This window comes from Anopheles marshallii, chromosome 2, assembly GCF_943734725.1.
Source record: "Anopheles marshallii chromosome 2, idAnoMarsDA_429_01, whole genome shotgun sequence".
In the NCBI taxonomy this organism is placed as follows: domain Eukaryota; kingdom Metazoa; phylum Arthropoda; class Insecta; order Diptera; family Culicidae; genus Anopheles; species Anopheles marshallii.
In genome coordinates this window covers 91,475,538-91,496,573 of record NC_071326.1, presented here as the reverse complement: position 1 = coordinate 91,496,573, position 21,036 = coordinate 91,475,538, and the positions used below count along the sequence as shown (strand labels likewise).

General features: G+C 43.2%; 1 protein-coding gene across 1 annotated transcript in view; it reads left to right on the top strand.

Moving 5' to 3' along the window:
* Positions 1–20,343, top strand: part of LOC128706912 (solute carrier family 12 member 4) — a 50,945-nt gene extending 30,602 nt beyond the window's left edge. The window contains exons 7-23 of the mRNA XM_053801854.1: positions 8,160–8,265; positions 8,947–9,076; positions 9,322–9,443; positions 9,523–9,605; positions 9,779–9,914; positions 11,437–11,593; positions 11,677–12,069; positions 12,145–12,264; positions 12,324–12,686; positions 13,827–14,016; positions 14,091–14,306; positions 16,763–16,870; positions 17,732–17,791; positions 19,358–19,489; positions 19,562–19,728; positions 19,799–19,938; positions 20,252–20,343. Coding sequence (XP_053657829.1) covers positions 8,160–8,265; positions 8,947–9,076; positions 9,322–9,443; positions 9,523–9,605; positions 9,779–9,914; positions 11,437–11,593; positions 11,677–12,069; positions 12,145–12,264; positions 12,324–12,686; positions 13,827–14,016; positions 14,091–14,306; positions 16,763–16,870; positions 17,732–17,791; positions 19,358–19,489; positions 19,562–19,728; positions 19,799–19,938; positions 20,252–20,343 — 2,715 coding nt within the window. The remainder of the gene's footprint in view (positions 1–8,159; positions 8,266–8,946; positions 9,077–9,321; positions 9,444–9,522; positions 9,606–9,778; positions 9,915–11,436; positions 11,594–11,676; positions 12,070–12,144; positions 12,265–12,323; positions 12,687–13,826; positions 14,017–14,090; positions 14,307–16,762; positions 16,871–17,731; positions 17,792–19,357; positions 19,490–19,561; positions 19,729–19,798; positions 19,939–20,251) is intronic.
* Positions 20,344–21,036: the final 693 nt, after the last annotated feature.

Below are 21,036 nucleotides of genomic sequence, written 5' to 3'. Positions count from 1 at the left end.
ACCAGTCTGACTATCTGAAAGACTATGCCATTAGCTTCCTGTTATACCGACGAGCATCTGGAAACCATGAACCTACGTGCCATCGTCGTTTTTCTCTAACGATTTTTCCGTACCGACATACGTACGGCAAACCGTTGTAAGTGCCACAAACCTGACACACAACGGCCTTCCTACGGTGGATGTGCTTATATACATCACTCCAGCGCAAGCAAACACACAACCCAACACATCACACCGTCGCGAAGGTGTTGCAGAAGGTAGCGAAACGAACGCAACATCCCTGGCGGCAACTTTTACTTTTCGCCACTTTTAATTAAAATCTCTCCCTCAATCTGCTGTTGTTTTCAATTCACTGTATGCACTTGTCTTTATGTAGAAGTGTGTTTGTGTGTGTGGGCGCTCAAGCAAGCGGTAAGGTAGACGTACATTGGAACTTTGCTCTCTTAAACCAAAACCAAAGCTTACACCAAACCGCGGACTTGAGCGAGACAAGGCGCAGAATTCTATGAGCTGACGGTGTGCCTTCGCATCGCTACGAAGAATGACAGCTCGGTAGAATTGCAAGGCTTTGCCGGTGCATCCTTTCCATGGTGTGCTTCAGGCGTGACAAATAGTACTGCCAAGCAGACGAGCAAAGAAACAAATCAATGTCTGGTGATTGAGTTGCTTACCATCGGAATGCAATTGTAAATGGGGGTTTGTCGAAGTTGTCCATGGGCATTGAGCGATGAAACAATTTAAGTGCGTTATTTCATTTCAAACATTACATTCCGGGATTGGGAAAAGAGACGTAGTCGGAAGCTTAAAAATAAAAACCTCGATAGACTTGCTACAAATGCATTAATCTCAAATAAACTAACTGATATTGTCCTATTGACAATGTGACACACAGGATGTAATTAAGCAAAAAGTACTACCGTTATCTTTAAAACTTCTATCAACAAGTTAACATAAGTTTTATTGAATATGTTGTAGTGCTGCAGACAGCATGAATCAGAAGTAAAAGTTGCTCATTCTATTTGGACATTTACGGACATCCGTATCAAAGCAAGTATTCATGCGTACTAACCCAACATTTACCAGAACCTAAAATTATAGGCCCGTCATCCTCGTCCGGCGAGCTCTCGATTAATCTCAAGGCACTCATATTGCTGTACGCGCATAATCTAGCGCGACTCCCACGGGGTAGCAGCATGTCTGCTACCAGGAACCGTACTGGTGCTCCCAATCCCCGGGCAAAGCACGCAAGGTTAAGACATTAACCACAGGCACATCACGGAGTAGCAGTAGCAGCACTAACTACCACCATCCGCTACCAAAGCTCCATGCGAAATCCGGTGCCTGACAGGAATATTTAATTGAATTAGGAACTAAACATCAGAACGTGTTCAACAAGCCGAAACCGCCGAAAAACGAACGCTAACCAATTCCAATTTTGCTGATGTAGCTGTGCGTAATGTAGGTTTCCTAGGAAGAAAAACTTGGTTCTTCTGCCCGACTACCCTGGCATAAAAGTATCGATCCGGGGCTGAGGTGGGTTTTATCTATACGCTCTATACATACTGAGACCTGGCGTCTCCTGGAGAGCATTCAAGCGTTCGACATTGATTCCAACCGTTCGAACAATAGTTGACAGCTTTTCCGAGCTTTTCGTAACGTGAAACACGTACAGAGCTGGGATGTCCCGCAATATCCGCCCTTCCTGCAGCATCGCCATGCCGTTCAATTGGTTTGCAAAAATTTGATCCAACCAAAAATCGATTGAAAAACGGCTGACGAAAAAAGACACCTTGACGGCAGATAAGGGTGGTTGAAGTGATGGGGTGCCTGAGTAAGAGTAAGTATGTGTCTCGAATCAATGTCTCAAGTGCCGCATCATCAAGTGCAATCTCTTCGGCGAGGCTCGATAGAGAATTCGCAGTGCGTGGGATGTTGTTTTCCATTTTTCGTTCTTCACCGGCTAGGGGCACAGAATAAATCTTGAAAAAAAATTTCAACATCTTCTATCAATCGATACGTGCTAATGCTAGATGCTGCTGCCACTTTTCGATTCAGTTAAGGTGTCCTCCATTTATGAATGAAAATGGACCGTGTTTAATGTGCTTGTGGATTAATTGTTTATTCGTGTTGGACCCACGAAATTGGAACCTTCTTCAGACCTCACCTTCAAGCATTTCTTCAAAGCATACTGTACTAACAAACCTAATTTGTGGTGGCATTTTTGTGGAACATTTTGAAATTGAAATGCGTTCAACTAATTACACCCACTAGCAACTGATCGTTGGCTGTGCTCGTTTTTCTCGCTTCTTCAGTTTCCTCCTCCGACAATACATCACTTTGAGCTCGTGCATTCCACACGGTGCGGTTACACAAGACAATCATTTTTAATTAACCCTACGTCGTTCGTTACAAAAGGTAAATCTCACCCCCTAAAGTCTGGTCGTTGGATCCTGGTGCGGTTAGACTGGTACGCCTAATTAAAAGTTATCTCTTCAACAATTCTTCCCATTCAGCTCGGGTCATGTCGGCACTTGACCGTGGAAGGCACTCGAGTTAAATTAAAACGCTACTAAACATCGGAATAGGCGAATGAAGAGTGGAAAACACGTTCTAGACGATCCTTTTTTAAGCTGTATCCTTGGAATCAGTTGAAATTTCAGTTCCCTTGAAATGTGCTAAATTGAAGAGCCATTATTACAGGTGACATTTATCATACGTACACACACAAACTCAAACATTAATCCTAGCTCGGTATACTCCACGATGAGGGCTCCCTCACGTCAGCAGATATAAAAAAGCACCCCGAAATGTCAAACCTCACGGTACATAAAAAAGGACACATCAACCGGATGGCTAGCTTTGAGGGTTTGTTTTGAGTGTTGTCTTAATGAATTTCATCACCCGTCATTGTTCATTTTTCTTCGTCACTATACTTCTACCTGACCGTGCTGATCGCCTTGTTTTCCCTAACACGGGGAACATGGGGAAAGTTCTAATGATATTCACTCAATTATTCTTTGTCCGATATTTTTGAAATTCCGTCATTGGCTGACTAACCTTATTTTAGATTGTTTTTATGCCATCCGGTGCTTGTTTGTGATTTCCAATATTGGTTGGGAAGCGACCAATATTGATACGTTACGACTGTTGTCGAAATTATTGAGATGCTTCGATACTGAAGGCTGGTGCAGTCACTATCTTAATTATTTCATTTAAGAAAATTAAATACATCGTTCACTACCATTTTGGCATTAACATTTTGTTCAAATGATGATGAAATGAATATCTTGCTTCCCGACATACTCCACAAAATTGCCTATGGCTGAAAGGGAACAAAAACATAATCGAATTGTTTCTCTGTTGAGGCGAAAAACACAACACCCACCATCCACTCCGAACGCAATGGGTTGAAGTAATCGAATAATCGAAAGCTTCCCTGGCTGATATAATGTCATTAATGTACGCAATAATAGCCAATCTCGTCCTGGTGTTATAGCCCAGTCCTGTTCGTCGCTAGTCGGAGCTATACTCCGGATATTCCCAAGCAACGGGACCGGAAATGTGCTGCTTGAGTTTTCCCTTCCTTCGTACTCGTTTGCTTTCCGGCAAAGGAATACTCACTGAACAATTGATTCGTTTTGCACATTCGAACCGGGAAACGACGCATAAGAATAGTTCCATTACTTCTAACCGCTAGGAAAAGTTCTTCAATTTGAAGCAAAAACTCATTTCGTTTCGCTACCACAAACGGTTCGATTCGCATACTTTTAGTTCACCTCACTAAAATCGAATAACACAAAAAAGAGCACACGATACAACGCAATTCACAGTCACATTTGCGTTCATGTTTCGACCCAAACGTTTTCATAGCCGTTTCGAAATCGAATATTCATATATTCACAAATTGTCACACCGATCGCTTGTTTCACAACGATACACTGTCACAATTCATCCAATTGGCAAGTCCATCAGTGGCAGACGGTGGAATATTTGGTGTTAAATTGAACGTTTCACAAAGGTGTCCTTGTGGGATGTTCTACTACGTCCGCGTGTCGATTATTTCTTGCGCACAGTTGTACATGTTGCTGGGCTGTGCTGTTCTGCCCCTTAACCTCAAAACCAAGTATCGTTTTGTCGTCGGCACAGCCCCGGTGCCTTACACAACCGCTTTGATCATTCTTGAATTCCAACGGTATCCTGTGATGTGTCCTTTTTTCCAAGGGGCGTATTCAGATACGGACACGGCGAGTGTGAAATGCAAAAAAGGAGTAAATGGCCACTGTTTGAACGCAACGTCCTTTGAGCATAGTTTGGAGGTCGTTTATTGGCTGTGGTTTTGTACTTTATTGTGTCCTATGCTCATACCCCTAAAAGAGTGGTCAGGGTAGTCGGTACGATGCTTTCCCGGATGACATTGAGCGCCCTTCGAGGGTGAGCGTTTTGCTATGTCCTAACCAACTGTTCGGTTCTCTAGGTCAACCTCATCCGGAGGAATTTCCCGGGACTGGCACTTGTATAAAAGACGTGAGCTGTTCCCAGAAGCGCCTCATCCGTAACGAGCTGAAGCTGAAAAAGCTCCGGGTCAGTGTCCCAGGACGACGTTCTACATCTTGTTGTTGTTCGCGTCTCTTTCTAAAAACGGGTTCCTGTCGTAATCCACGGTGACGGGAGAATGGTATTAGGTGGAATTAAATTACATTTCAAATTGCCCAAACAAAAACGAAACCCATGCCGAACAGTGCCGAACCATCGGAATCCCAAACAGAAACTTCCCGCAGAAAATACTGCGTTGGAGAATTGTTCCAAATTAATCCAAATCTCGTGTGTACACGAGCTTGCTGGCTGTGTACGGACTAAAATCAACAACAGATCCATCCGGGGATTTTCTAAAAGTTAGAATAGTGACTGTTGCCTATCTAAAGAACGCCTTATTACTTAGAACTTATTTAAATTATTTAATCAAAATGTTTTTTTGTGAATTATATACTTGTATAACTTACCAAGACGTATTTACGCGAGTGACTTATTGAGTGTTTAACTAGGTTATTCAAGGTTTGACACTGTCGATATCAAACTACAGCTTGTTTTTCATTACTTTTGCCTTGGAAAACACCTCTTCGATCAATTTAAATCACAGTTTATCACATCACATCGGCACAACAACCTCAAGCGGTCTAACCCTGCCATAACCGGCTTACTTTGACATTATTTACCCGTAGCCGGATAGTCAGTCCCGCCAAATAATGGAAGTTGAAACTGTAAAATTGATAATAGTACGATTAAAAGCTTGTAGCACTTTAAACTATGTTATCGTGTAATTTAAAGCATCTTAAGCTACTTTTCCTCCTGTCTAAAATATTCTGATCTTCCTTCTTTAAGCATTCGTAAACCCCTTGAAGTAAAATTATGAAGCAAGCGACAACAACAACCAAAACCATCCGAACCCACAAACAATTCCAAGCTCGTTGTCGAAGAATGTTTTTTTGCTTACAATACAATTTCTTTTGCTTGACTTTGCTTAAGCAAGCAGAATTTCCTTTCTGTATTGCGCCTCCATACATTCTTTTTTATGCTTTGCCGTGCTTCTCAAGCGAGATTTCTCAGAGCACGCTCGACAGTTTCTCTGTCAACTTAGCAAATCATCGCTTCCCGCTCAGCACCACAATAAATTATCGCAAAGCAGAACTGTTTTTCGAGCGTGCGTTTCCGAACGATTTCCGGAATAGGACTGCGGAAGCGGAAAGAAAAAATAACCGGTCCACTCGTTTGTCGAGAGTAGCAGACGATGATTTTCATCCTTTCGTGTGTATTTAATATGCATTCGGTGCTATGTTCCGAAAGTGAGCAAGAAGCTCTGCTTGCCCTCCAAAGTTAATCCGATTACTGACGGAAATCTTAACTGTTTCACACTAGTGAGCGATCTTTCTTGAGACACCGAAACCCTCCAAACAAACGGAAAGAAAAGCCCCATTTTCATGTTGTAGAAACACTACTGTTTCTCCTTTTTTTACTTGTTGTGCAGGATCAGACAATGTTGCCATCCTCAAATAAGCGTTAGATTAATAAATCAATTTCTATTATTTACTCTACCTTACAGTTCCTTCCTTCTCATAACGTGCAATCACGAAATTGAAACCTATCCAGCAGAGCAACAATATTGTAATGAAGTCAAGTATTTCGTGCTAAAATCCACGTTACAATATGGATAAGATCATTTTTCGCTAATGAAGCTTAGCCCTGGAGACCACAATACAAGGAATTCTCGGCTCAAATTTTCCATAGGCAATGATTTTCCACTATCTTGCCACCATTCCAATTCCGGAAAACGAGCTTTTCATCTAGCGAAAATTGAACATTACAGCAAAAAAATCACCCGAGAGTCAACGGCCCCAAAACAAGATCCAAAATACACCAAACACAGTTCCAATGAGATGGACAGGCAAAAACACAAACTCATAAATCCATACAAGTACACGTTAAGCGCCAGCGAGGGGAAAAATTAGACGACATCATTAAACGCCATGCTTCCTAGCTTTTCCCTAGCGTGTCGCACGTCGAGGAAGATCCCAAGCCTCTAAGATTCTGCCTGGTGGGACATAGGAACGACGTATTTCGCTACTTTTTTGGAGTATAAAATTACATTTCACATTTTGAAACGATGGTTTTTTCCGTTTTTTCTGCTTTGGTTTTTGCATATTTTTTACTGTGTGCATCTGCCTCCTCGAATCTCCTGGAAGTGATACTAATAAGCATTAGTCCGGTCCCGGTGACCCGACGCGACAGTTCGCGGTTAGAACGACAAGGAGACTGTTATTAAAATTTAACTTCTTGTGTCTGTCGCTTAAACAATTGGCGCGTTTTTGGCGTAGTTAGGGCACGAGTAAACCAGTGCGGACATAACGACCAGAAGACCTGCCCGGCAGTTTAATAGAGTGTGAGGCAGTTAGAGCTTTACTGTAAAGTTCCTTTTTGAACCGACCTGAGTAATTCGCTTTTTTTGGATCCTTCTTGTTTTCTACGCAGAAAATGGGGGCTATATCCCATGGGTACTGCCGAAACAGTCCAGTAAATTTGAAGGAAAAAAGGATTCCACGTCAACCGAGTGTGTTTTCTTGAAGTACCGCTAAATTGCTGCGGCGTCTCTGTGCGCGGGGAACACGTCGTGCGCACCATTTTGTTTGGCAGGATTGGCATCAAAAGTTTGCTCCAACATTGGACAAGAATTTTGATGAGCTCATAAAGCTCGAACGACTTCACTTGGTATACGCTGTTACGCATCTTCGGTTTCGGGTGCACATCTCATCTGCCATCACGGCGAGTGCCTTTTAGGCCGGGCTCCACATCACGAAATTGGATGGCCTTTGGCCTTTTGCCGTTTTCCTTCGCACGCACAACATCCACCGGGCAACTTCCAGCAGCAGTGATTGTAGGAGATCGTTTGACACTTGAACGGCCTATCTGGGAGGGGAATGGTTTGAAGATGATTGCAAACAACATCCGGTTGAGCTTCGCTACAAGAGTAGTTGGGTTCGTTGCTGCACCTTACTTAACGCAAATACACTGTCACCAGCATTGACAAAGGTTAACCGCATCTGACAAAACCCGGTTTTCTCCGCGGCCATTCGTTCCATTTCGTTATTTCAAACAGCGGGTTGGCGTAATGATGGTTGTTTTGTAGCTTGTTTTCCGAAAAATGTGCCATTTATTAGAAGAGATTTGAATAAGTTGAAGAAACAGCATAACTGTTACATTTTACCACCTTTCTGTCTGTTGACACCTGTGCCGAAAGAAGGCAAATGAATTCCTCAGCGTTCAAAGCACAATGCAAATCAACTAGTTTTAAAAGCCAACTAGTTTCATTTAATTACCTCTACAATAAAGTAATTTCAATAATTGGCAATACAATAAAATTAATCACGATAAATTAGCTCATGGTTCTTCGCCATTCCTAGAGCTATCATCACCAATCTATCGACTTTGCATCATCATCGTGGTGATGATGCTGTCCTGCAGCTGCAGTGATTGATTCGCATTTCGCCCGTTCGTACAGTCTGCGGGCTATAATTAAGATTGATTCATTTTCATCCGCACTGAGTGTGCAGCACCCCAGGCCAGTGTTTCTAACGTGCAACTTACCACCAATTCTTTCCTCCCTACAGACCTACATGGCACCCTGGCTATCAATATTCGGCGACTTCACCAAGGACGCTTCGGCCATGTACAACAACTTCCGCGTCTACGGTACCGGTTTGCTGTGCGTGATGGGTAAGTGCTGATGCATCGTCCAGCTCCAATGGTAACACACACAACGTCTGCCAAATCATAAATCGATCCCGGTGATGTGAAGCATTGTCTTTTTTGCCCGTGCGAATGCGAATCCGATACATGTGGCTTTTTGAAAATGCGACAGCGTAGCACCATTAATACGTCAAAGCAATGGTAACCAATATCCCGTACACCGGCGTACCGGGAGTCCTTTCAACATTCCATTTCGAGCATCGCACTCGTACGCACGGTTCTTGAAAGCTTCGTGCACATTTGTTGAATTCCATTGGAAACCCTCCAAGCCGTTAATCATTCGTCCCTTCGATATACCACCACGCTCAGACATTCGTTCGCCGTACGGTGACCTACGCTTCAAAACTCTCGTCCTTGAAACGAACAGCTACCAGCTCAGCCATGAAATAACTTCACCGCAAAACCCACTGGCCAGATAAATCACGCCCAATTCGTCCAATTTATTCTACAGCACACCCAGCCAACACCATTGTCGCGAACGGGTACCCTGATTGCATCTTCACATGTGAACACTTTCGCTCGCGGTCACGATATACGCGGGCTTCACTACGCTAAATCGCCTTCTGATTGGCTTTGTGTTCATGTGTGTGTTGACTCATAATGCACCTGATGTAATTTCCACTGACACACGGGGTTTTCCACTTCCAGGTCTGATCGTGTACGTTGGAGTAAAGTTCGTGAACAAATTTGCCACTGTCGCCCTGGCATGTGTCATCTTCTCGATCATTGCGGTCTACGCTGGCATTTTCGACAACATCGAAGGAAACGATAAGCTATTGTGAGTATCTGGGTGACATTTCGAAACCAAAGTTACGAGACAAGGCGTGTCCAGAAGAACACAACACTACGTTGCTGTGTAATAACTTAGGATTTTAAATTTGAAATTGTGTTATACATAGTACGATAACATTGTTCCCGAGAAAAAAAAACACATTTGCGAGTTTTTCTTTTGCTGGACACATGCATCCTTCGTTCCCTTAACATTCTATTCACTGTCGCCTGCCCGTTCCCTTTCCTATACAGTTTGTGCGTGCTGGGAAAACGATTGCTAAAGGATGTGGCCGTTGCCAACTGCTCCAAGGATGAGGGCGGTGTACTGTGGAACTACTTCTGCGCCTCCGGGGAGTGTGATCCATACTTCAAAGGTTCGTACGTACATGGTTTACATTTCTCGCCCCCCATTCAACTGATCCTTCACGCAATGATTTTTTTTTTTCGTTTTAGAGCAAAACGTAACGCTGGTTCGCGGTATCAAGGGATTGAAGAGTGGTGTCTTCTTCGACAACCTGCTACCATCGTTCCTGCAAGTGAGTAACAACACACCGGCTCGGCTTTTGCCTTTTATCAGTCGATACGTATCAATACGTTGCGATGCGATGGATCAACGGATATACCTTTTTGCTGGCTCATAGAGACCGAAAGATCAAACAGGGTGATGATAGATTTGTTGTTTCTCTCACGTTCATGTGCGCTATTGCAGGAGGGACAGTACATATCGTACGGAATGGATCCGGAGCACATCGAACCATTGGACCGTCCGAGCTACAACCAGGTGTACGCTGATCTTACGACTGCCTTCACGATTTTGATCGGCATCTTCTTCCCGTCGGTAACAGGTAGGTTGCTGTGCCTAATTGGTTAGAGTTCATTTCACTGCTTTCATTGCGACTTCATCCCATATAAGAGATGCAGCACTCACTGTTACCAAATCTGTGGTCTCGCTTAATGACACGGAATTCAATTTCATCCGTTGTTATAATTTCTTCAAACTGTAAAAATAAATTTGACCCCGCACTGTCTAAATGATCCAGATGTTAGCCACGCTTCGTTATCGTCATGTTCATCATGATATACTAATCTTGTTCCAAACGCCACACGGTAGTAACCTGCTTGCCACGAATCCCGGTATAACTCTGCACAAAACAGCTACGCTAGTAAGATGTGTCGAGAGACGATTCCTCTCTACCCAGTGGGAGAACTCACTTACTTCCACTGGCTGTACAAAAAAGGCAAGGGTAAAGCACTGAAAGCCATATTACCGGCATAACCATAACCAATTCTGATAAGCCACTTGAAACAAGCGACATTTTAGGTGGGAAGAATACGGCCAGAAACACTCATAGAAAAACATCGTCCAACAGTAGTCGGCAGATCAGATGAGTTACGACTGACAGAGCGGTGAACAACACGGGAAGGATAATTGCAAAAGTCGTTACCGTGTGGCCTTCGGTAGGATGGGACACACGCGAAGGTCGACTAAACACGAACCAGGCAAAAGCTCTGTGATGTCTTAGGGAAAGTTTTTCCATTTTGCCGCGGTATGCGCGCTTCTCGGAAGGATTCAGCCCTGTCACCGTAAGGTGACGCGGGTTCAACAAAGGAGAGTAAAAAACCTGGTACATTCTGCTGCAGACTGTTGTCCGATTGGACGTGTCGGAAATTTCAGAGGCGAAAGCTTCTAGTCTCTGCCACCCATGTTTTTGCGTTAGTTAATTGGTTTTGTTGTTTAAACGAGAGCCGAGATGGGTAGCATTTTTTGTGTTTCGTTGAAGTATCTGGTACAAGGGCTTTGTTCAACTATTCTTTTAAGGACGAGAGGTCCAAGGGCCTCATCAAGAGAAATTGCAAGAGCGTATACGGATTAAAATAGTTTTGCAGTTTAGAAACAGAGGACATGGTGGATTACCATCCAATTCCTCAATAGGACAAAATACAAAAAAACGGCTCACAATTTTCGTGGTTTTAAAATTGCGATTACAATTAAATCACAATAAACCTCTTAAATTTGTAGGTAACTTCCTCTTTTGAAGCCTTCCAGCCCTCGAGGTTTGTCAGTGCCTGCAGAAATGCGACTTTTTCTATTTTTTCATTCGTTTATTAGAAACTAATTAGTTTTTGAAAACTATTTCTCAACGTATGTTAAGCACCTTAATTACATACCTTCCGCAAAGTCCACAACAGAACGAGATGAACGACTATCGAGGATATTATATTGCATTATTTTGTAATTGTATTGGTTGTAATATCGTTCGTTACCCACACACTACATTCTTCAGTTGCTGCTCTTTAGTGTTTCGGTACCAAATTCAACTGAACTCGCTCACATGTATCGCTTGCTTTGATTACACACCTGTATAGGTATTATGGCTGGCTCGAACCGTTCCGGCGACTTGGCGGACGCACAAAAAAGTATTCCCATCGGTACGATCGGCGCCATCCTAACGACCTCGACCGTGTATCTGTCGTGCGTATTGCTATTTGCCGGCACCGTGGACAATCTACTGCTGCGTGACAAGTAAGTGACGAATGAGCTACGGCGTGTGTCCAAAGTGTCGGAATGTCACAGTAGTTTCATTTGTTTGTCTACATCTACATCAGGTTCGGACAGTCCATTGGTGGTAAGCTGGTGGTAGCGAACATGGCCTGGCCGAATCAGTGGGTCATTCTGATCGGATCCTTCCTGTCAACGCTCGGAGCTGGTTTGCAGAGTTTGACCGGTGCACCGCGTTTGCTGCAGGCTATTGCAAAGGATGGTATCATCCCGTTCCTGGAACCCTTTGCCGTCTCGTCCAAGCGGGGTGAACCAACGCGCGCTCTCATTCTCACGCTGCTGATCTGCCAGTGCGGTATTCTGCTCGGTAATGTCGATCTGCTCGCTCCGCTGCTATCCATGTTCTTCCTGATGTGTTACGGCTTTGTCAACTTGGCCTGTGCCCTGCAGACTCTGCTCCGTACACCGAACTGGCGCCCACGCTTCAAGTACTACCATTGGTGCGTTGCTCGCTAATTATCCGCGTAATGTGGCCTTACCAAACCCCACGCTAACCGTTCCATTCTATCCATCAGGTGTCTATCGCTGATTGGCTTGACGCTTTGTATTTCGATCATGTTCATGACATCGTGGTACTTTGCACTGATTGCGATGGGAATGGCCGTCCTGATTTACAAATACATCGAGTACCGCGGGTAAGTATCCCACCGTACAGTTAACTCTTCGCCATGTTAACCTTCTGACGTTTCCACAGGGCCGAGAAGGAATGGGGTGATGGTATTCGAGGTATTGCCCTGTCTGCCGCCCGCTACTCACTGCTCCGCCTCGAGGAAGGACCACCGCACACGAAGAACTGGCGTCCGCAGATACTGATGCTGGCCAAGATGAACGATGATTTCACACCGAAGTATCGCAAACTGTTCTCGTTCGTGTCGCAGCTGAAAGCTGGCAAGGGTTTGGCCGTAGTAGTATCGCTCATTCCGGGTGACTTTACCAAACGCGCCGGTGAAGCGGCCGCTGCCAAGCAAGCGCTCCGCAAAGTTATGGACGACGAGAAGGTGAAGGGTTTCTGCGATGTGCTGGTGGCATCCAACATTGCCGATGGACTTTCACACGCGTAAGTACCAACTTAGAGGAGATCGAAAAATTGTGCACAATGTTTAGCCATGGTAGCATTCCCAACGAGCTCAACTATCGGACAGAGCAAAATGAAATCTAAAATTCATCAGCATCCACCTGTTATCGGTCCTGGACAGGAGTGCAGGTGCTCCGTCTTGAAAAAGCTTTACTCCAGACGCAAAACCTAACATTGTTCCGAGGAAAGATATTCAGTGCTATCATCCGCCGGTCGGACTGATCCCACCGAACACCATAATTTCTATCATATTTTATCAATTTCTCATATTTTCCCATCACTAAGCCCCGGCATTATCTTCTGCTTGTCGGCTTTGGAGGGCAGTGTACACCGAGCTCCACCGGGAATACTGCAATCAATTTCACCGTTCAAGGTTGAATCCTTCTATTTCCCGGGGAGTTCCTCGGACTCACGATACCGGCATACAAGAAATACGACCCAGATGGGACCGATAAATAAGGCCAACTTTTTGCCCCAGGTATTCCACAATTCCTCGAGTTGGATGCCCTTTCGGAGCCGTTCAGGTGGGGCATAACCTTTGTGCGGTAGAATAATCGGTCCTGAACCTTTGGAAGTTGTTGCCATTATCAACGGGGTGTGCTGTCTGATTGCATCAGGATGCTTGGAGGGAAATTAATACATTTTAAATCAATGTTACAGAATGCTGGGGTGAAGGTGCAATGCCTACGATCGAGTTAATTAACACTCGAATGATGATGGAAATGAAATGATTTCTGTGAATTGTTGCTTCTTGTTGCTTCGTTGTTAATTGGAGTTTCAGTGTCTAAAACTGCTGAACTCGAACGTTTTCGGCTTACTAACGGCTAATGTTACTCTAGTAGACTTGCTGACTCTAGTAGAGTGTAGAATGTATTCCTTGATGTATGTACGAACTACTGGATGCCTCATTCACATGAAATTTATTAATAACATGAATATTGTACAAGGAAAGCTACATGATAACTAACCTCCCTCGAGCATTCAGCTGATTACGATTTCCGCCAGGATGTTAGTTATTTTCCAAATCAACAAACCCCGGACCCTTTTCGTACTGCACGCAATGAGTTATGATTTATTTATAAGACCGATCATTGCAACCATGCTTTTCGTTCTACATTACAGGGTGCAAACCATCGGTCTCGGTGGCATGAAGCCGAACACGGTCATCATCGGTTGGCCGTATGGTTGGCGTCAAAGTGAGCACGATCGCACCTGGCACGTGTTTCTCCAAACGGTGCGCCACGTTAGTGCCGCACGAATGGCGCTGCTCGTCCCGAAGGGCATCAACTTCTTCCCGGCCATCGGCGATAAGGTATGTGATGCTTCCCGCGTAGAAGTTTGCCCGCTCTCCTTAATGTCTTATTTTCGCTTGAACTGATTGAATAGATTGCTGGAAACATTGATATCTGGTGGATTGTGCACGACGGTGGTCTGCTGATGCTGTTACCGTTCCTGCTGAAACAACATCGCTCGTGGAAGAACTGCAAGATGCGTATCTTTACCGTCGCTCAGATGGAAGACAACTCCATTCAGATAAAGAAGGATCTGAAGATGTTCCTGTACCATCTGCGAATTGAGGCGGAAGTAGAGGTCGTGGAAATGGTAAGTAATAGCTGTATAGTGGTGTAGAGTCCAGAAAGGGAATGTCCAGCGATGCACTTTTTATTAAAGTTCATATGCGTTATTTTGCGAACATGAGCGAATAAGTCCTACTCGGTGTTTCTATAGCGAGTATGCCCACATCCATAGCAAGTATATATTGGGAAAGGGATTCCCATTCCATCCAATATATTCGAGGTAACAGTCTGATAATTAACAGCTTGATGTTCGAAATCCATCACATCTGCTATATATCATAAACACACGCACCGCCTTTCAACACCGGAAACAATGCAAGTCTATTTCGATTTCCAATTTGGTTGCCATTCCATACAGGCGTAAACCGGATTCGTACCATATTCTTCACACATCATTCAAGACGGAACCGTCGACCGAAAATGATGGTTTTTCGTTGCAATCAAACCTTGCCGGCCGCTTGCGCAGATCTCTGCCCTTTTCCGCCACCCGAACGGCTTCATTATAAAATGGCGCGCTTTAAACGTTTTATGTCTCTATATTTTATGGCGCTTTCCGATCCCGATTCTTGCAAACGTCACCTTCTGAACCCTTTATCCTGACACCTTCACCACCCATGTTTCAACCTTCTCCCACGCCAAAGAGAGTCGAGCGATCGTTGTTTGTTTTGTTGCTAGAAAAATTTCCTTCCGAACAGCGTGTTTGTGCTCTTTTTTCTGCTGTGCCTCTCTCACTCCACGGCCTGTCCGGAGTTTCTTCGTTGTGTATATGTTTCCTCTTTGTGTACGATTCCATCCGACACACAAAATGGATACAGACGTTCCCGGATTCGTTTTCCTTTCATTTTGTAAATACACAACGCACAAACATGCCCGTTGAAACTCTGCTGTTCCATACTGTTTTCTTTTCCTTTCTGCTATGCTGTCGTAGCGATGCTGTGCAGCAATGGGCACCATTTCGCATAGGAAAACCAGTTTTTATCGCACCAGATTCTCTTCGTTTCTGCTTGTTTTTTTGTTGCTTCTTAAATCGATTCAATTCCTTGTGGAAGCCAAGGACCATTCTCCGTCGTCCGTTCCCGTGCGCAGGGTTGACTGCGAGCGTTGTTTAAAGATAATTTATTTGTTTCACTCTTTTGTATTTACTCACGTACGTGATCCTCCTGTGTATCAGTCCATCTTTCCACCCACTATCCCAAAAACCATTTCCATAACCTATCTTTGGGCTGTGCTGGTTTTCTGTGCTCTTCCACATCGTTACTTGCCGGGGCACGGTCTGATTCCGCTGTCCGAAGTTGAATGAGCGATTAAAACGCGCCCGAGCGTATTCTTTTGGTCAGGGTTCTTGGTAAGGCGATCCTTTCCAGGCGAGTTTCCGAATGGAGGTTATTTTTATTCCCTAACGCACACGGGATGTGTTTTGCATCGATAAACCGAGTACATTTCTACACAGTATGCTTTCATAAATTATGCGTTACCTGTCGTAAATCATCGTTTCGAATGCTAGACTTTTCTCCTAGGCTGGTTTCGACCTTCATTTGGGTTTCATTTTGTATCATGTCTTCGTGAAATTTTACAGTCAAGTTGAGATCCTTATGATGTGTTTTGTAAATCCCGTAAATGTGTCAAGATTAATTAGTAAATGATTTCAGTCCTTCCATGCTATTTTTTTTCCTTTCATCCGTTTATAACGTCTCTTTGATCCATATTCGAATGAATATCTAAAATTCATAGGATTTAGAGCAAAGAAATGCATTAGAAATGTTTATGTTTTGCCCTGAATACTCGGTTGTTTTTAGTATGATCTTTTTTTAAATTAGGAAATAAACTTGATGTGTAGCTCTTTCAAACGATAGTTCCAGGAACTGACAATCGATGGAGCCGCCTGGTGGTTCATCATAAAATTGGGTGAAATTATTTTAATGTGCCAAAACCAGCCATCCAGCTTCGTTTTAGTGATTGTTTTAGTTTGCTTAAACTCCAATTGCCTCACGTAAATTATTCGCCAGACAATAAATAATTAGAATTATTAAATTCTATGCATCATATACTGTTGGAATGAATAATCAAAGCTTTGGCTTTCAATACAATCCATTGGATTAATGATGTGCTAATATTTTCTCACGTTTTGGCCATATTTGCACGGATACGTTGAACGGTCTTTAACACAACCATAACGCAAACGTACCTTTTCCAACAGATTTCACACCAGAGGGATGATACATTCCGCCCATATTCACGCGAACCGTTCAAAACGATACAGAATATGTTTCCATCTCAATTCATGCATCGATATCCATTTCAGGCACTATTTCCGCTCATCAAACCGACTCGCAATGCTGTGAAAATTGCAAATTATATACATTTTCATCCACACTCAAGCGCAAATTCCCGTCTCGGCGCCAGCATCCGCTGGTAGCGGATTGAGCTGATTTGACTCGATTTTGATCGCTGCTTTCGTTGCTCTTTTTTTTCGCTATACAGATGGATAGTGATATCTCGGCATACACGTACGAGCGGACGCTTATGATGGAGCAACGCAACCAGATGCTGAGAAAACTTCGATTGAACAAACGTGAAAAGGAGAACGTGGTAAGTATCGCGACCTGGACTTGGGTCTACTTTTTCTCTTTCCGGTGGTGATGGCAACATTACGATGGTGGTGGAAATCGATGTGAGAAAAATCGGGAACCAACTGCTTAATACTTTACCGCCCGAATAAAACGTCGTACGTGATCACCATTCGCCGTGTTGAGTGGGTGGTCGAGAAAGTACCGAAACATTATGCAGTTTGTAAAGAAAGGAACAAAAAAGTTCACAGAGTAACAAAATTGAAAGAGATGTTAATGTTGCTCAAAGGACGAGCGTGTTTCCCTTGCGCAAAAACCGGACGGTTCCATCCGATGGCGGCGCCTGGTGGTTCATAATTAAATTGGATGAGAATATTATAATGTGCCAAAACCAGCTGTCCGCATTAGTGTATCGGTGTTTGATAAAAAAAGAGCTAGACAGAAATCCTACCTTCATCCGAAGGTCGAAAATAGCAGCTAGCCGATACGATACGCTTCACGCATGCAACTGCTTCACCGATGGCCAACAGGAAACTAAACCAAATTCTATTTTTCTTCTCTCTTTCTTACCAACTCCATTATTCTACCATTATAACCGCAATGGATCGATAAATTCGCAACGCAACCCCCCACGCCAAAACCACCAATTGATTAAATTGAAACATTCGCCTTCCGGGTGAACACCCAAAAAACGAAAAATAAATCCCTTTACCGTTTACTACTGTGGTCCGTTAACGAACCCGATCTTCCTTGAAACGCAACAAACAAACTCAAACAAAACCCTTTTAAACTGAGCAAACAAACACCATTTTACACACATACCCACACGTTGCAATTGGTGCATACTTGATAAAATACACAAATCATGCAAAAAAAAACAAAGGTGGATAACATGGTGGAGTTCTCTCAGGCCACTGCTAACGGAGAGGATCGAACACCGCTGGTAATGACGATGAGCGTGATGCAGATGATGATAGCGATTGTGTTTCTTTTCTACTTTCCTTTTGTTTATTGCCATTGATGTTACCAGTTTGCAGCAGTTTGCTATTGTTGTGTCCGAGCTATATTGTCGCTGATTAGTCCTGTTTAGCTGTTTTTATTTTTAAACGATTGGTTTCCTTTTTGTTGATGTTTTATCACTGTACCACTTACCTGCAGCGTTATTATCATGTTCGTTCACATTTTTTCTTGCTTTTCGTCTATTCACATTGTCATTCGTACCGTTCGTTTTAAAAGCTCAAGCTGCAATTTGCTCGTTTTCTTCAATCGGTTCACCTCACATTCATCTCATCTTCTCGTCAACTCATCCACCACAGAGCCAATGCAATGAAGCATGTTCGTACTGCTTGCGCAATTCATCCTCCTTCATATGAGTTATCAATTAAAACTGCATAGTTTTTCTTTTCCCTCTGAATCTTGAGTTGTATTCTTGTAATTCGCGGAACTCGTAATAATGAATCTTTCAAGGGATGAATTTCTGTCGGTTAACGAATTGCCGATGATTCATTTATCTATTAAGAAGGCCTAATTTATCAAAGATTTTAGAATCTTTGGAGCAGGGCCGATTATCCCCTACGCAAACTAAGCGATCGCGGTAGGTTCCGAGTACCAAGAATACTTGAAAATCCTGATCGGTTATTCACACGAGGAGTTAATCCATAGTGTGACAACCATTAGTCGCTCCGCGTAGGACTTCCAAGAAGCTTGATCCGCCATTGCTCTGGCAATATTTTTTTAGTTTTTCATTCGTTGTATTGCCATATAATTTGAACTGAATTAAATTATTGTATTCATTAGAATCTTTAAATCATGAATATACAATTAACCACAAATTTGTATAATTGTGATTCGGAATTAATTATTCGGCTTAAAGATTCTCCTCCCAAATGTTAAAAGTGCATGTTTCATGTTGAATTAAATATGTACATACGGCAAAGTTCATCATCTCATTTATCAACAATCGGCACGTTCGTACAGTTGATGTGAATCCTTGCTGGCAATGTATCATTTTGCATCTACCCCAACAACATTCAAACGTGCATATTCACACACATACATAAATTTTGGAATCAGCTGCATCATCACTATCATTTATTCATTCATGTTTTTGATGATTTTAGCTAAATGCAAACATTCATCCCCGTCAGCAGACAACCGTCTGCTAGCTCTTTTATAGTTACGTTTTATGTGTGTTTGTATGCGTGTGTATATACCTTGTATGTGTGTAAATAATATGTTTTACACTTGTTTTTCCTTTTTTTATTTACGAAACTCTACATATTCTAACCTTTTTGTCGTTTGTTTTTGCGAATGTTCAATGTGATGCAAACACATAAGCACTAAACAAACGATTCTTGGCTTAGAAATGTTTTTCCATTGCAGTTTGGTTCTGGTTTAATTGAAGTTTCTTTCCATTTCCAAAAAGGTGCAAGAGTGCAACTAATACTTCGTTTGCTTTTTTACCTTTTTCATTTATTATAAAAAATAAAAATAAACACACCATACACAGGTGCAGGCCATCGTTGACCATCATCATCACAATGATAACAATACCAAGACCGCGTCCAAGGTTCGATTCGCTGATCCGTCGGAAAACAAAGAAACTGGAAACGAGGAAGCCGACCGAGAGGAAAAGAATGAGGTAAGCGGCATTCATCCATTGTGATCCTTTATGTTTATTTATTTACCACTTGTTGTCTCTCTTCGCACCAAGACTGAATCCGAGAAGGACAGGGACACCAAGGAAGCCACCGAGAACGACAAGGATGCGGCAGGTGCCGATAAGCATGCCAACAATGTGTCCGTCTCGCCCGTCAAGGACAAGAAGGGTGGTGGTGATGCAACGAAGGTGGCCGAAGATGTGAAGTCGGCCTTCAAGCCGTAAGTAACCCTGAGCTGCTCATATGATGATGGTATGTTACTAAATACCGTTGTACATCGTTCCACACAGGGATGAGGGCAACGTCAGACGAATGCACACGGCTGTGAAGCTGAACGAGGTTATAGTGAACAAATCACACGATGCTCAACTGGTCATACTCAATTTACCCGGCCCACCGAAGGAAACGTACATGGAGCGAGAGAGCAACTGTATCCTTTTTGTAAATGTTTTACAACTTAATACCTGTTCGATTTTATGTGACTATTTGTGGCATAACATATCTACTTTTTATTACTATTCAATCATTAATTTCATCCGATTTCCCGTGATACCTCTAAAGGTAGCTTTAACATTCTTTTTTGATAATTTAGAGATTTTTTTATCATTAACCATACCAAAACAAAGATAGGGCATGTTTATTTTGGAAGGGAATGGTTACGTCCATGATTTGCCTACTTCTAGGCGATTGCAAACAATTCGCTATTCTCTTGTATGATTCCTTAACTTCAACAATCACTAAAGATATGGAATTCTTGGAGGTCCTTACAGAAGGTCTCGAGCGAGTGCTGATGGTGCGAGGTGGTGGTCGGGAAGTCATAACGATCTACTCTTAAATTGAAGTCACCAACAAAAGAAGTCCCACATCGATCGCCAGGATAAAGCTGCTTTTCGTCATAGTCAAAGCGTCGATGATGATGACCAGCGAGCGGCGCTAGCGAAACCGATATTACGTACTCATCCTTTCACCGTGCGCGTATCGCCATCACGTCCTCTAGCTGTAAGGATGCAAAACGTTTTTCTTCACGCTACACACACAAGTACGGTAGCGGCTCTCGAACCAAAAACAAACGCATGCAAGTAAAGCTCGTTCGAACCGCAAAATCCCACTACGCTCGGAAACACGGGGGCCAGCCAGTTTGATGCTAGCTTTTCGAATAGAAACCGTAGTATTAAAACCAAAAAGCAAACGTTCTAAGTGTCGTACGTTCGGTTGCGAAGTATTGAAACGATATCTTTAGTAGCTTGTTAGGAGAAATCTGTTAAACTGTCCCGTACGCGTTTACTCCAAGCAGGATTCGATTATACCCATGCCATAGGGCGACGATTCCGTCATTCATTTTTACGTAGCGTTGCGCCTTTAGTCTTATTAAAGAAAAAAGGAAGGGAAATGGAACATCGGCATTGAAAAACCACCGAAACCCCGTTTACGAAGACCGAAGACAACGCGGTTGATTGTTTGTTGTTCTCCTCGGATTCAGTTATGTCAGTTTTCCGTCTTCATTCCCCGAGCGTTTTTGGACGTCTAC